This window comes from Sorex fumeus, unplaced genomic scaffold (assembly GCF_029834395.1).
Source record: "Sorex fumeus unplaced genomic scaffold, SorFum_2.1 ptg000014l, whole genome shotgun sequence".
Classification (NCBI taxonomy): domain Eukaryota; kingdom Metazoa; phylum Chordata; class Mammalia; order Eulipotyphla; family Soricidae; genus Sorex; species Sorex fumeus.
In genome coordinates, this window is record NW_026606071.1 from 4,622,597 (window position 1) to 4,640,612 (window position 18,016).

Consider the following 18,016-nt stretch of genomic DNA (forward strand, 5'->3'; position numbering starts at 1 on the left):
TTGGTGAGACCCCTCCTAATGCTTACCCAAACTCAACAATACTGTTTTGTGCACTCATTTGGTCTAGCCGTGATTATAGTTTCCCACTACTAGTTCCTGGGGACTCTTATAAATTGATTTCTCTGTCAATATCTCAAGAGTAGTAATTTCATTAATGCTTTCTGAACAAATATCATGAGTCAATGTCTACTGGAATCATGAAAGATACCAAAAATCAGATAATTCAGTAGCACTGCACTGTAACACTGTCCTTCCATTGTTTATTGATTTGCTCAAGCGAGCCCAGTAATGTCTCCATCGTGAGACTTGTTACTGTGTTTGGCATATCAAATACATCACGGGGAGCTTGCCAGGCTTTGCCATGCAGGCGAGTTACTCTTGTTAACTTGCCGGGCTCTCCAAGAGGGCCGGGCCGGCTGTGCGCAAGGCAAATGCCCTACCACTGTGCTATCATTCCATCCAGATAATTCAGTAAATAATTGAAATTTAAAAAATAATTGTAATCACATACCAATAAAGCAGCACAAATTGGACCATGAATAATGTACAGAAGATGTGTGTCAGAACTGATCCAGCAGCTGGGGGAAAGAAACAAGGACATGATAGTAAGTGTATTTGTTTTGCATAGTTCCAATAGAAATAAAAAAGTAAGGTTATCTTACTTGTCATTATAATATAAACTTCTTGCAACAGCATGTATACAAGCAGGAATCAGTGGAAATCCTATAGATAACAAAGAAAAAGAAAATAAATGGCAACTTACTCAATAGATGTAAACTTTAAAATATCTCATAAGACATGAAATTTATAGGTACTATGAAAACATTTATTGAATAAATATTATCTATTTATAGATATGGTATTATATATTTATAGATATTATATAGATATGATATTATATATTTATAGATATGGTCACAACATTTATTGAATAAATACTATCTATCTATATAATCAAGTAATTACTCTTGACTATTAGGCATTTGTATTTTCAAATGTGCATGGTCCTTTTTATTTCTGTCATATAAATCATTTAAAATCAATGATTCTGAATTCAAGGCCATAAAAGTGACGTGAATATATTTTATGTGAAATAAAACTGGTCGTTATTTGGTAGATAATGAGATGTGAGGAAAAGCTGAGACCATTACGAAAAATAAAGGGTTTTATATGGATCCAAAACTTTGCATGCTCGAAGATTTCAAAGATAAAATAAATATTTTCAATATATAAACTTAAATCATAAGATTATATGTGTGTGTTTACATATTTTTATCACTATTGTCTTACCGGGTTGTTAAAGAAATAGAGATAGATAGATTTATAGAAATAAAAAAGCATAATCTAAGTTATTTTTGGAAATTAATCCTATTTAACTCATTTAAAGTATTTTATAATTCTATTATCCTGCATATTTTTGAATATGCCAGAAGTATGTTATTAGTTACTTTCTGAATAATACAATAAATAATATTAGGAGGTGAGGAAAAAACAGAACCTTTTTAATGCCTTAATCCATTTACTTATCCTTTCACTCTTATAAGACAGAGTAAACTTTTAAAAAACATTTTTAAAATGAAACTTCAAAGCTGTTTAAAATGAATTATATTTTTTTCAAGAGGAAAAGGATATTCCTATTAGTGCAAAGATCAGATTCCCAGTTCGTGATTATAACTCTATTGTTTTTGTCATTATATTTTCAGCCAAGATATACACTGGAATACTAAACAGAAAAAATATTGCAATATTAATTGTTCTGTGACTACTGAAAATAATGAGGCAGTGGTATTTTGTTTAAATATTCCAATTTATCACAATAAGAAAAGAATAATCATCTGATATTGTTTAAATGATTAATAACAAGCATATTTTCTATTACAAAGGAAGTCTGTTTTCTTTAAAATCTTCTTATTAAGATTAATCACCAGATGTCTGTAATAACACTTACCCCAACCAAGAAAATAATACCACATCAAGTGCTGTTTCTCTGCAAACACAGCCACCACAATGAGTGTGTGCAGATAAATGCCTTCACAAAGCATCCAAAAATAGTTACAGCCCATCAGGTAAAGATGAATGAACTGTGATATTTTACAACTAACCTGTGATGAAAAGAAATGACAATCATAATCATTGGCCTATAAATCCACATGTGAAGCAACAGCTTAACAATTAAACTATTAAATATTGTAATCTAATAGAAAAACATGTATATTCTCTCTACACATATTCTTACTATTAACTCTTCACCCTCATCAGATGGTGCCTTTCAAGTTTGCAGTCACAAATAATTAATTAAAAAATATTTGTCTCAATAGACTACAAGTGCTTACAGTGATATTCTGCCGAAGAAATGTGCAAATTCTAAATCTGCTCCAATTTAGTGAGCATAATTTTTTCTAGCAAATTGAGTTATTGTGTAACTCTAACTGCACTTCTTTCACATAGCAATGAAATTATATATATATTGAAAACTAATTATTCCATTAACTCTGACTATAGAATTCTGTTTTCAAAAAAAACTAAAAAATTATCTTAATAGTTTTAAGAAGCATTTATTAAAACTACCTACTACTTGGAAAGTCTTGAATACCAAATGCTAAAAGTAGAAATCCATACTAAATGATACTCTAATAAAAACATGTTTTATCTTATTCAAACACAGTTTCATGAAGGTAAAAATGAGAGTTATGGTCTTCCTTCCTCTTTTCCAGAGTAACTACTTTCTCTTCTCTACTCTTACAGAAACTGAGAGGTAGGTATATATATATATAGAACTGAAAACACACACACAAAGGAGGAAGACGTACAGTGTCCTCTCTTAATAAAGGGAATTTAGGCCTCTCCCAGAAATATGCCAATCATAATTTCTAATCTGTAACTCCATAAATAACTAGTAGAAATTATTACAGTTTGCATTATTTACACACACATAAATGTGAATGAAGTGAATTTGAAAGTACTGCTATTTTATGGTAAAACAGGATTTGCATATGATTTAATTTAAATATTTTAATTTATCACTTTATTTTATTTAAAATGTTTTCATGAATGGCTGGAAATATAGTACAGCAGCTAGAGGGTTTGCCTTGCATGCGGTCAACCTGGGTTTAATCCCCAGCATCCCATATGGTTCCCTGAGCCCACCAGGAGTGACTCCTGAGTGTAGAACCAGGAGTTAATCCTGAGCAGTGCTGGTTGTGGCCCCCAAGCAAATAAACAATAAAAATGTGTCTGTGATACATAAATTATCACTAGTCATTTTTTATAGATTAAAATTTAGTGCCAGAGAAGTAATTTTTATGATTTATATATTAATTAAAACAACACCTTAAAAGCAAGTCTTATAATTCAAATTTTGCTTTCACTACTAAATACAATGTAGTTTGACTGAACTATATTTATAACACCTAACTACTCATTAACTACTTTTGTAGAATGTATATCATCACACTTTAAATAACATACTTTGTTATTATCTATGCAATAGGATAGTTCTCTCAAATATAAAAGTGAGTTGCCTGTTGTACTGTCAAGAAATGACAAATCTCAACTTAAAATTTTTGTCTATTATTAGATAAATATATCCACTTTGACTTCTAACACCTGATTTAATTGAAAATAGTAATATTTAGGGCATTTGCCTTGCATGCAGCCAGCCCAGCAGACCTGAGTTCAATTACTCAGCCCCACTCAGAGAGCCCGGCAAGCTACCAAGAGTATCTAGCCCGCATGACAAAGCCTGGCAAGCTACCTGTGATGTATTCGATATGCCAAACACAGTAACAACAAGTCTCATGATGAAGACATTACTGGGATTGCTCTAGCAATCAATGAACAATGGGAGGGCAGTGCAGTGCAGTGCAATATTTAAACAAAATTAAAATGGGGCAGGAGAAACAGCACAGGGGGTAGAGCAAATGTCTTGCATGCACCTAACCCTGATTCCATTCTCCATACCACATGTAATTGTCTGAGACCCCCCTACCAGTAATCCCTGAGTGCAGAGTCAGGAGCAATCCCTGAGCACTGCAGAGAGTGACCCCAATAAATAAATATGAACAAATTAAAAAGACTTTAAGAATGTTTTAATAAACATTTTTATACATTGGTATTGCAGACTGTATGTTTTCCAAAAAATACTGAAATAGCCATACTTAACTTTTCAATTTGTTTGTTAAGCAAAATACCCCGACATATAAACACAAGATTTTGAATCTCCTATTTAGCTGCTTCATGAAAAGACTCCGAATCTCTAGAGATTCACTCTAATATGATAGAACATTAATCAATTTTCCAAATAATTAGTCTGTGTCCTTCCTCAGACAATAACTTTAGGAGGAACTATACACAAGACTGAGCAATCAGGTAGCACATATGTAAATAAAGTAATGCATTTTCGAATTGAAAATGCTATCCTAAATGTATAGATAAAACATAGACTTTATTGACCCATTAGGTAAAACTTCCTTGCCGTCCCTGGTTTGTAACTGGATAACTTTGCAAGTACTATAATCTATATAGAGTTCATATTTACATCTAGCTTTCTTATATATCTGAAAGCAAATTTTAGCTTTAATCCATATAGACTTCATGTTTACATCTAGCTTTCTTATATATATGAAAGCAAATTTTAGCTTAAGTTCTAGAGATATAGCCTTTATGTTATGACAATCTTCCTTCTTAACTTTATATGCCTTCTGATACTCATTCTAAATATTGTGATTCCAAATAGATTAGAAGTAAATAATTTGAGATAATGATGATGAGAATGAGAATGTGGATTTAATAATTGTCTGCTTGTTGGGGCTGGAGAAATAGAACATCAGGGATGTTGCCAGCATTGCATGAGTCCAACCTGGGTTTGGTCCTTGACATTTCGTATGTTCTTCCAGGAGTGATCCCTGAGTGCAGAGCCAGGAGTCATTCCTGAGCAGAACTGGGTATGGACCCAAAACAATAAAAAAAACTGTATGTTTACAAAGCTTAACGTTATATAGAGAATAATGCATAAAAATCACTTCTTCCAGTGCTTTATTAAAGTTTAAATATCAAATGATATCATACAAAACCCCTATTTTTATGTACTTTATTTCTAACTCATTGATTATCTGACTTGGTTAACTTTTTGTTTGTTTTTGCCCACACCTGTCAGTACTTAGGGATTATTCCTGATTCTGTGCTCAAGTATCACTCTTGGTGATGATGCTCAGGAGAACATATGTGATGCCAAGAAATAGCCTGGGGTTGACCACATGCAAAACAAGTGCCTTACTGGCTATCTCTTTCACCTGATTTGATTGATTTTTAGTTCAATTGAATAAATGTTATTTAGTCATTAGCCCTTAATGTATCACCAGAAACAAATATCTAGTCATAAAATAGGCAAAAATATGTGTAAAATATAAGATAACGGAAACAAAGATATGGATTCCTCTTTCATATCCTAACGTCAGACCTTAAAATATACATGTCAGGACTCCCAGAGCTATTTCTTCATCACTAAACTTTTAGCCCTCAGGACACAGCCTGGTTTTACTTACAGGATTTGTGGCCACTAAGGCCTGGTTGTTAGCCACTGCAGTGAGATGGATGATGGTTACAAGAGAATTACAAACAAATGAGAAGAACAGGTTTTTATGCAAAGTAATCCTCTGACAACTTAGGCTCCTAAAAAGAAAGGGAAATCAGTATACTGACATCATACTTTTGTACAAATTAATAATAATTCTTATACTAGTCATTCATAAGTCACTCACAGAAACAGGTGGTCTAACTTAAAAAGAAATAATTTCTCTCTACGATTCACTTGTAACAAAATATTAATTAAGGGACAACTGTGATTCCTAAAAATGAAACCAATTAGTTGTTTCTGTACAGGAAATCTAATGTAGAGCTGGAAAATTATCTGTACAAGATATTTACATAAATTTTTTGGCCAATTTCACAATATAAATAATATTTTAATTCATCTGAAAATGTGAAACATAAGGATGAAAAAGATAGTACAGGAATCAAACCTTACTCTTGCTTCAAAAACTCCCAAACATGCAACTTATTAACCTGAAAACTTTGTATTTGTCACATTTTCACATAGGTAGTACCTTTAAAAAAATTACCATGCCACCTGTTTTTCTGTTCACTTATTCTTAATGCAAGTTCAAAGCCAGGACCTTGCAGTACCTGGGATTACACAAAGCATCCTGGCAGTGCTGGGGACCTTCAGACCACACAAATACTCAAGAGCTCTGTGATGCCAGAAATTGAACCCAAGTAGAGGATAAACAAACAGGCCTAGTAAAGTGCTCTAACTGCAGTGCTAACTCTAGGACTCTAAGTTATTCTACTAATGAAGATTATAGATGGAGGAGATAAAAGTGAAGATTAACCATGAAAATATGGCAATGTATTCAGAATAAATTAAACTGGTTTAAAAATTTAACTGAACACATGCCGTAGCCATGTTTCCGGACCCCAGGCGAGGCTGTCTCATTTGGGGCAACCCAGAGGGGGAACAGCTGAACCCTTTCCCTATCCCAACATACCCAGCCCTGGCAGCCAAAAACTTCCAGAACTCAACCACAGCCATGTTCATGGCCGCTTTCCATACACTCGGACTGAGAGTCACTCATGAGTTAAGCTATTCCTGGACATCTCATACCTCATATCACTCATATTCCAAGAGTATCATACCACATTTGGTGGGCTTTAAAATAGGAGGCAAACAATATTAGAGGGAAATATATTTTTACAGATCTATTTATCTATCTATCTACACACACATACATATATATTTAAGTACACAAGGCTCAACTTTAAACAACATGTTAGTAAGTAATCTCTTATAGAAGGGCTTAATGACCCCTGGGTGAAACACAAAAATCTTCACACACTTTCCTCCAAGGAAAAAATTTTGGCTCCTTTTCAGAAGTTTATTCATAACAAAAAACAAAAAATAAATTATTTTGGTTCTGCTTTGGGACAAGGGTTGGGGTTCAGGATGGAAAATTCCAAAAGATGGTGGTGGGAAGGTGTAATGGTGTTGGGATTGGTGTTCAAATATTAAATGTAATTAAATATTGTGAACTACTTTATAAAATTAAAATTAGTTAAAAACTTAACCAATGTCTCCTTCTTATTTCAACTGAATTTTATAAATTGTCTCACTAATTCATAAGATATTGAAATAGTGTCTTTGACTGGAAGTCCACTTGTATCAGATAAAATGGATGCATGGAGTTAATATACATGCATATCTCAGGAAAGTCATCATTTATGATAAGCAATGTTATTCTTCAGATTGATTCCACTTCCATTCTACAAAGTTGTCCTATCACTGTCACTGTCCTCCCGTTGTTCATCGATTTGCTGTGAGCAGGCCCAGTAACATCTCCATTGTGAGACTTGTTGTTTCTGTGTTTGGCATATCGAATACATCACAGGGATCTTGCCAGGCTTTGCTGTTCAGGAGAGATACTCTCGGTAGCTTGCTGGGCTCTCCAAGAGGGGCAGAGGAATTGAACTCAGGTTGACCATTGTTGGCTGTGTGCAAGGCAAACACCCTACCCACTGTGCTATCGCTCCAGTCACAAAGTGGCTAATACAGTTTACTAAGTCCTCATGGAGCAAATAGAGCTTCACTTGCCCTTTGAGTATGAAGTCAGATATTTTCATATGGACAAAGCAATATCTGACTATTGCTTTGTCCATATGAAAATATCTGACTTCATACTCAAAGGGCAAGTGAAGCTCTATTTGCTCCATGAGGACTTAGTAAACTGTATTATACCTATATCTGGAACCAAATTAAAGTCAAATCAGTTTTTATGGAATTTCAATCCATGCCTTCTATAGAATAGATAATATTAGGAGAGATTTTAATGAAAGTCCTCTTGAAAAAATAGTTTGTAGACTAATCATAGTGTTTAATGCCAATAAATTTATACTTCCAACTAGAGTCCAACAAAATAAAAATAACTGAAATTGCCAGTATTTTCATATAAATTAGTCTTTATTTGACTTAATTTTGCAGTGCAAAGGTAGTGAGAGGCAGCCTGAATAAATGCACAGAATAAATATATTTCATGAAAAGGAGGATCTTTGAAATATTTGAACAAATGCATGGTATTGTTCTCAATATTATTGAAATAAGGTTATGTTTGAGACAAAGGAATCTCTACAAATTTTAATAAAATACCATTCATATAACATAAATCTTTCATGTTTCCTGAGAACACAGAGAATTAATGAACATGAGACTAGGAAAAATATGGTTTTAAAAGACATATTATGTATAATTTATAATTATAATTTATCATTATTGTATGTAAACACCATGGATATATGTAGTCTATATAGTCTTACTGTAAAATGCTTGCTCTGATCTGTGTCAATCAAGAGTTACCCACCTTTTTGAAAAGAAGCATGTAACAGGCAATTATGCAACTTTTTAATAATGCAATTTATATAATTCAGTTACCATAATGTGAAAAAAATGTCCTTAATTGAACTCACTTGCCCTTTTCTGCTAAACACACTTATATCCATGTTCATTCCTTAAGACATCCTTAAACAATAAATTATCATGGTTTTAAAATTATGACAAAAAAGAATAACAAGAGTTTGATTAGATAGCAAATCAGAAATATTTGTAAATAGTAAATTTTATTGAAAGAAAACAAACAGTAGAGATAAATTTCAAAAACAGCAATGCCAAAGGGATACTGGGATCATAAAAAAAAAACAGCGATACCAAATGAAAAGCTGAATAATATCAGCTGAGGGACATAATATAAACGTTTATATGATGAATCTTCACATGTGAAAACTCTAGAAATAAGTTAAAATACTAAACTGTAGTAAGTTGAAACATTTCTGAGTTTTCCTTATATGCTTAACCTTTTATCTTTCAGTACTGACCTATCTGTCTATTAAGAATTCCTTTTTTTTGAGAGCTAGAGTGATATACAGCAAGTAGTGTGCTTGCCTTACATGCAGTCGACCTTGTTATTATTCCCAGTATCACATATGGTCTCCCAAGCACCACCAGGGATAATTCCTGAGTGCACAGCTGTGAGTAATCCCTGCACATTGCTGGGTGTGGCCCAGAAACAAACAAGGGAAAAAAGAATTCCCTTTATTTTATCATTCTAGTTAATCCCAACCTGAATTAACACTCTTTGTAAAATATGATTTTTAAAAAGTCTAACAAAAACCTTTATATATGTTAAAACAAAAAAGTTAACTTCTTAAAAATTAGCTGCTGGTTTCAATTCTGAAAGCATACAATTCTATTTAAAATGAACACTTTATAGGACACATTAAATAATATCAATACAAACATCAAGTTTCCTTCCAATGTTTTACAAAATTACCCAAATAATATGATAGATAGGGAAATCTACCTTTATACAAATGTTTAGGAAACCCTGACATTCAGCTTATCCAAATTGTTATAATAAATTGAACAATTGTGAAATCATTTCACTTAGTAATGTATAAATATTCCCTGCTATATTAATTTATGTTATTGCTTTAGCATCTTTTTCTGTCATGGCTTACTGTGTAACATAAATGCAGACAATCCTATCTGACATATGCTTTCTATCAATGTCTTCTGGTAAAATGACTTATATTTTTCTAGTTACACATATTTCTTTCTAAACATATTAATTAACACATGTTAGTACATTAGTACACATAAAATTAGCTTATAAATGAAAAACAAGCATGTATGTGGTAAACATGCTGATTTGTTTAAATAAAAGCCTAACCATACTGGATATTTTTTCCAGTGTTAACCTGCATCCAATTTTACCTACTGTAAATTCTTATGTGCTTATTCTATTCAAAACATTAAAGCAATTATTTTATAGGCAGAAAGGAAGTGTTTGTAAAGAATGTTCTGTTTCCTTATGTTATAATATCTCTGTCTATGCTAGCATAACCACAGAAGATAGAAACTGTATATCTGGGGACTGAATTGTTTCCATTTTATATACTCTATAATTATTTTAGAACATGATGTTAACATGTATTTCTGTTAAGTAGAGTTAAAAAGTCAATTCGCGAAGGTGTGCCAACAAAACCATTGGGTTTCATTGTTTACCATGCATGGTCAATATAAGCATTGTTATCCAAGCCTCGATCCTCCTATCGAACAATGAAAAGTGCATAGCATCAAGTCAGTACTTGATGACTTTTGGCAGCTTACTCAAAAACTAATTTTCAGTTTTTTTCTCTGTTATAAAGGAATAGTACTTCATAGAATTGTCTTGAAGGTTAAATGAGATAAACCATGTCGGTGATTGCATAATATTCAATCATGCCAAGCATCCAATTTTAAGTTAGATATTTCAGCCCAATTATCATATGACTTATTTATTTGTTTGTTTGGTTTTTGGGCCAAATCTGGAAGCACTCAAGGTTTACTCCTGTCTCTGCTCTCAGGGATCACTTCAGGAGAGTGAGGGGCCACGTGGAGTGCTATTGGGTTATAGTTACAAGCATTTAAGTCTTAACATTGGGTTGTCCTTTCCCCTACTGTAGACAGCTTATTTGAATTGAATGCCAGACACAGTAACAACGAAGTCTCCAATGGAGAGGTTACTAGGCCCGCTCGCGCAAATCGACGAACAACAGGAGGGCCTTTATACTCACTACAGTGCTCCTGGGGGCACACCCAATTCACAGGGCTCTCCCAATCTTCTGTGTTTATCTTTAACCTCTCATTTATGTTCTCTTCCCCTATCAGCTAGTCACAAATATCTCTAGATCAGATGTGGTAATTTATAAAGTCAAACATCTGATGGCACTGGATTTTATATCTGTAAGTGAAGTGTTTGCTTTTCTCGTTCCTTTTTGTCTTCTGTATATTTTTTAGAGTGATGCCATTTGTATAGACACAGGAAGAGAATTAATGTTATGATTTTGAATATGGAAGTTAATTGACTCTGAAAAATATTAATTACTGGGCATCTGTCATCTATTAACTTAACCTAAGCCTCAATTGCCCTTAGATTGACCTTAATTCCTTACACCCAAAAAGGTGGGTCTTACAGAGGGACTTGGGTAGACTCAGGCAAGCTGTAAGCTACCCTGGTTTTGACATGGGATAGCTGAAGGGTCATAAGAAGTATAATAGGCAAAAAGCAAGGTCAGGGAACAAGCTATGTAATATTCCAAAAGAAATAACTGAAAAAGGACCCTGTTGGGGTTAGGAAAAGCTAACCTGACCTGAAGACTGTAGTATGGAAAATATAGCAAGATATCCCTAGGAACAAAAACCCTTCATCATGAGTCCAAAAAGCCCATTTGAAGCTTGATCTTGTTACAACAGGACAAAATACTTGCCTCTGTTTTCCACTTGACTTTAAACTAAGATACAAAGTTCTAAATTACATTTTTCAATGCTAATATTAAGTAAAATTCATCATTATAGGAAAACAATGATTATGATAACATTTATAAGAAAGCTGTGTTGCTTTCTTCGTCTATTTTATCTAAGTCTCACATGCTGATTGGGTTTCTTTGTCCCATAAAAACATTAATCATGTATTCACACAAATCTGAGCACTGTCCCAAGCAACAGGTACAAATCAAAAACATTAAAGAATAAGAAATATGGCTCTCTTTTGCTTAGGGAATAGCATCTTAAATTGGTGGAATCATTTGGGTTATGTAACACAGAATGTAGATAGCTCTGTCAACAAATGTTTGTTGTAGGATGCTAATGATTCATAGATTCTAATAAGATGACTGCCAGAGTGTTTAAACCAAGAAGCCCAGTAAAAGTTCACTTGGAGGGGAATGCTTGTATATGTTCCATCGTACTCCCTACTCCCCTGGCCTCAGCTTTCAGGGATGTTAATATAATATAACAGATTAGTATGATCTGCATAAGAAACAAATATGCTCATTGTGTGTGTGTGTTTTATTCTTCTATGTGAACTGCCCCAATACAATTACTCTTCCTCAAGACCTAATGGGTAGGAAACCAAGAGAAGAAAAACATGGGCTTTTTGATGATCTATGATTATTACATTATTATTAGGATATAGGGTTGGAGTGATAGCACAGCAGGTAGGGCATTTCCCTTGCATGCGACCGACCTGGGTTCGACTCCTCCGTCCCTCTCGGAGAGCCCAGCAAGCTACTAAAAGTATCCCGCCCACATGGCAGAGCCTAGCAAGCTCCCCATGTCACACTCAATATGCCAAAAACAGTAACAATGAGTCTCACAATGGAGACGTTACTGGTACCCTCTAGCAAATCGATGAACAACGGGAGTACAGTGCTACAGTGCTACAGTGCTATTGGGATGTAAAGTTCTAAATAAGGCCACCAACTTTTATGGGGTCCTTAAAACATTCCAGATACAGAGATGTGTTTTATTTTTTAAATCTCATTTAATAGTGTCTAAGTATCATTACCCTTTAAGGAATAGAGATAAATGTAAGGTCAGAATCTTATAAAGTGTCATACAGAATTTGAATATTGAACAGTTTTCTATTTTGGGGGTTTCTGGGAGTGAAACCTGAGTCAATCTCCTGTGTACTTATAACAGTGATGTGTTGAGAGGGGGAGGTTGTTCCTGGTAGTGGTTAGTGGGAATCAAACCTGAATCATCTGCTTGCAAAGCATGAGCTCAGACCCTCTGAACTCTCTCCTTTAGGGAACAATAGGGCTATATCTCTCTTAATATTTATCTACTTTGTTGCAGTTTTTATACGGAGCAATATATTGGGAAACAGTTGTGAATAAAACACAGAAAGGTCCTGATCTTATGCACATGTGGTAGAGAATAGTTGAGTCACTTAAGTTCTATAATGTGATTCCAGAGAGTGTTGTATATATTTTCGAAAGAAAAATAGGATTAAGAGCTAAAGACTGTGGTCAGAGTGAGAGAAATACTCAAGAAAGAAATGAAGCAAGGGAAAACTTAAGAAGGACATGGATATGGCTCAATAGAAATGTGATGACTTGCATCCTTAAGACCTGGGTATGAGCCCAGTGCTAAAAGGAAGAAGAAAGAAAGAGGGAGAAAGAAAGAAAGAAAGAAAGAAAGAAAGAAAGAAAGAAAGAAAGAAAGAAAGAAAGAAAGAAAGAAAGAGAGAAAGAAAGGAAGAAGAAAGAGAGAAAGAAAGAGAGAAAGAAAGAAAGAAAGAAAGAAAGAAAGAAAGAAAGAAAGAGAAAGAGAGAGAGAGAAGGGAGGAAGGGGGAAGGAAGGAAGGAAGGAAGGAAGGAAGGAAGGAAGGAAGGAAGGAAGGAAGGAAGGAAGGAAGGTTGGCTATCTAAGATGAGATATCAGCCTGAGTCAATCTCCTGAGCTTAACGTTTTTGAGGAGTTAGAAGACAATAGTTAGAGCATAAAGAAAAGTCCATGCTGGATTTTTTTCCCATTCCAAATTGAAAACAATTAAATTCAAAAACCATTATTTACTGAATAACTTACTGAACCACTATTACTGAAAAACCATTATTTACTGATTTTTTTAATTCTGTAGTTCACATTCTTTTGTTATGCCTTAATGTTTCATAAGCAAATGCTACTTATGTAATACAATTTTTTGTTTGCTTTTACTACTAAAAGATGTTGGAAATTAAAAGGTTTATTTTTACTTTCCACAGATATAATTAGTGACATGGGACTAAAGTCTAAGAAAATAAATTATATCTGCAAGTGTGGACACTGAAATAGAAGGTTATAGTACCGTTTCTGGGAGAAAAATATATTACCTAGCTTTTCTTTTCAAATTACAAAGATTAACTCCATTCATATGACTACATATGTGTATACCAACAAAAGATCACTAATATTCTTAAATAATTTTTCATTCTATTTTCTTGAAAATGTAGGTTTGCTTAATAAGCCTTTATTTGAGTTTGCTAATGTAAAAGAAATACATGTATAAAAGTTGCTTATTTATAAAAAATCATTAATATATAAATGGTATCCTAGTATTACAGAAATATGCAATCTTTATATTCAATTATGGCTTTATGTACTAACTACACTTTTCAGAATAACTCAAAATTATTTAATTCCAGTTATTTTGTGTTGCCACAACTCAAATTGAGCTCCATAGCAGTAATAGCAATTATACTCTAGATATACTCTTGTGGAACTGCTTTGAGTCAGAATAAATTTATTACTTCTTGCACCACTCTATGCTTGCTTAGATCTAATATTCCAATGTGGTAATTCAATGCTCTTATATATTATTACAATAGACATGTTTGTTGTTACTGTGTCTGGCATATCAAATACTCTCGGTAGCTTGCCCGCTCGAGACATGTTTAAAAAGATTTCTAACCATGCCTCTTATCACTGAATAAGAATGTTTTCAGGTTTCACCATGTTCAGTTTTTGGAGAAGTATTCAGTACAGTGATTAAAATTTATTAATTCTAATATAGAACCCAGGAGTAAGATCTAATTAAACATTATAAGAAAAACTTTTGTCAAGTAAATAATTCCCAATGTTAAGCTAGAATTATCCTGGGGTAGATACAATTATATATAGCATGTATCTTGAAACATGAAGCATATCACATTTTCAATGAATGAAATACTCCCACAGGATTTGAGAGTAAAAGGATCCTGGAAAAGAAGTGAGGGGTATATTAACAGAGATCAGCATGTGGTTATTTTTTGCTCTCTGGAAAATTTTGAACCACGTATTTAAGTTAACATTTTAATGTGCAAACAGAGTTATACAGAATATGATTAGTAGAATAATACTCTTTATTCTCTGTATTTCAATGTAGAATATCCATGAGTAAATATCTCTGCTTAAGGCTGATTTAAAGATTCAAATGTAAACAATTTGGGAGGGAATATATAGTTTAAAAAAGAAAATCATGTTTATCCTACTTCAAGATAAATATGAAGAAACTAAACATGAGATCAAAGTCCACAATATTGATTTAATATAGTTAGATATGAGCAAAAAAGAAAAATAAGAATTTTTGTGCTTAAAGAAACATTAAGTACTATGGATTATTTTGAAAAACTTGAAAAAGCTTTGGTTTAACACCTGGATTATATTTATTTATTTTTTTCTGTATTGAGGAAGGTATAGCTTGTCTCAGCTACCTAGAAACAGTATCATCATGTGTACCACTGAAAATAGGCAATATGGCTTTAAAATCATTTGGAATTCATGAAAGTCAGAGAAATGAAGGTTAAAAAATACTCCTTCCCCCCCACATAAGGCAGATATTATATATGCTCTTTTGTGTGCAAGATGAAGTCCTTTGTCTCGGTTGAAGAACAAGATTTGCTGTGTTGCCATATTTTAGTCAGTGATTAAAATATAATTTATAACTAATTCAAGTAAATTTTATTTATTTATTTAATCTAAGTGTTTTGTTTTGTTTTTCCATGTATCATTATGAGTAAGAGTCACTGCCTCCCAGTGCTTGGCAAACCCTGAAATTCTGGCTGTCTCTTTCCCTCCCTTTCTGTTTCCTTTCTTTTTATCTTCCTCTGACTCCTTCATTTAATTGACTCTAATATAAAACTGAAGTATATCTGGTACATAAAGAGTGTTTTATGTTTTCTGTTTCTAATTTAAAGCATAAATGAGCAGTAGACTTTTATCTTTAAAATAATAAATGATGTATAGTACCCTAAAGCAACTTCTTTGGTGTGATTCTTGATTTTTACTAGGATTGATCAGTGATACTCAATTAACAAAAAGTGGGGGGGAGGGACTTTCTCTACCAAGGACTTAGTAAAAAAGACTTCAGTCTGAGAAGCTGGCTTAAGAAGCCAAAAGGAGGTACGGATAGGTTTCTTTTGTACATAATGAATTTCTGGGGAAACTTCAGCGACTCTACAAATTGTTTCCAGGTTAGTTGGAAGGAAATCAAAATTCCCATCGCTGCTGACTTTATCTGAACATATTTTTATTAACCATTGTGTCCAACATTTTGTAAAGTGGCCATGCTCCTCCTTCCATCTCATTTGAAGGCTTACTGCACTGTTTTCCACAGATGCTTCTGTTGATTAGAATTTTGAGGAGTCTTAACTAATGTCTTTCTTTGTTGGTAAAGAGAAAGACGTCAGAAAAACAAAACTGAAAGAAATCAAGGGACTGGTCTAATGTCACAGAGGCATCATGGGAAAGCTGGCCCTAGAAATGAGCATTTGAGTCCTTTCATCATGGCTTGGAGGCCAGTCACACATGCTAGGGGAAAAGGCAGCTCAGATAGAGAAGGGAGCACCAAATAAAGGGTGTTGGAAGGATCCTCCCAGGACCAGGATGGGAGAAGCATGATGAAAGTAGACTATAGACCAAACATGATTGCCACTCAATGCCTCTTTTGCAAACCACAACAGCCAAAAAGAGAGAGAGAACAAAAGGGAATGCCCTGCCACAGAGGCAAGATGGGATGGGGGGGGGGGGGAATGGGGGGTGGGAGGGATACTGGGATCCGTGGTGGTGGGAAATGGGCACTGGTGGAGGGATGGGTATATGATCATTGTATAATTGAAACCCAAGCACAAAATTTGTAAATCTATAACTGTACCTCATGGTGTCTCACTAATAAAAAATTTTAAAAAATAATTTTCAACCTAGAAGAAATGGATAAATTCCTGGATTCCTATAATCTCCCAAAGCTGAATCAATAAGATCTAGAGTATCTGAAGAGTCCTATTAACATCAAAGAAATAGAAACTGTAATCAAAAGTCTTCCCAAAAACAAAAGCCCAGGTCCAGATGGATTCACTAGCGAATTTTTTCAAACATTTAAAAAGGACCTATTGCCAGTTCTTCTCAAGCTTTTCCAGGACATTGAAGAAACAGAAACTCTCCCAAACAGTTTCTATGAAGCCCGTATCTCTCTAATACCAAAACGAAATAAGGACACAACAAGAAAAGAAAACTACAGGCCGACACCCCTGATGAACAAGGATGCGAAGATTCTTAACAAAATACTAGCAAATAGAATTCAACAACTCATCAAAAAAATCGTACACCATGACCAAGTGGAATTCATACAGGGGATGCAAGGATGGTTTAACATTCAGAAATCAATCAACATAATCCATCATATCAACAAAAGATAAAAATCATATGATCATATCAATAGATGCAGAGAAAGCATTTGACAAGATCCAACAACCGTTTATGATAAAAACCCTCGCCAAAATAAGTATAGAGGGGACTTTTCTCAATATAGTTAAAGCCATCTACCACAAGACTACAACAAGTATCATTCTCAATGGGGAAAAACTGAGAGCCTTCCCTCTAAGATCAGGGACGAGAAAAGGATGCCCACTCTCTCCACTACTGTTCAATATAGTACTGGAAGTACTTGCAATAGTGGTTAGACAAGAAAAAGATATTAAGTGCAGTCAGGTAGAAAAGGAAGAAATCAAGCTCTCACTATTTGCAGATGATATGATACTATACTTAGAGAACCCTAAAACCTCTACCAAGAAACTCCTAGAAACAATAGACTTGTATAGTAAAGTTGCAGGCTATAAAATCAATACCCCAAAGTCCATGGCTTTCCTATATGCAAATAGTGAGAGAGAACAAAGTGACATGAAACAAAATCGCGTTCACAATTGTGCCCCAGAAAATCAAGTACCTAGGAATCAGTTTAACTAAGGAAGTAAAAGACCTGTACAAAGAAAACTACAAAACGCTACTTCAGGAAATAAAAGAGGACATGAGGAAATGGAAAGGTATCCTCTGTTCATGGATCAGGAGAATTAACCTAGTCAAAATGGCAGTATTCCCCAAAGCATTGTACAAATTCAATGCTATCCCTGTATTGATACCCATGACATTCTTCAAAGAAACAGAGCAAACACTCCTGAAATTCATGTGGAACAATAAGCCCCCATGAATAGCTAAAGCTTGGGAAAAAGAAAATGGGAGGAATCAACCTCCCTAACTTCAAACTCTACTACAAAGCAGTAATAATTAAAACAGCACGGTACTGGAAAAAAGGCAGAGCTGCAGATCAATGGAACAGGGTTGAATATACTGACATCTCCC

At 34.0% G+C, this 18,016-nt stretch overlaps 1 protein-coding gene across 3 annotated transcripts in view; it reads right to left on the reverse strand.

Moving 5' to 3' along the window:
• Window positions 1-18,016, reverse strand: part of CALCRL (calcitonin receptor like receptor) — a 99,718-nt gene that overhangs the window by 9,606 nt on the left and 72,096 nt on the right. For all 3 annotated transcript variants that reach the window (XM_056111894.1, XM_056111893.1, XM_056111895.1), the window contains 4 exons: window positions 5,544-5,670; window positions 1,949-2,102; window positions 663-723; window positions 512-578 (listed from right to left, as the gene is read on the reverse strand). In XM_056111894.1, coding sequence (XP_055967869.1) covers window positions 512-578; window positions 663-723; window positions 1,949-2,102; window positions 5,544-5,670 — 409 coding nt within the window. The remainder of the gene's footprint in view (window positions 1-511; window positions 579-662; window positions 724-1,948; window positions 2,103-5,543; window positions 5,671-18,016) is intronic.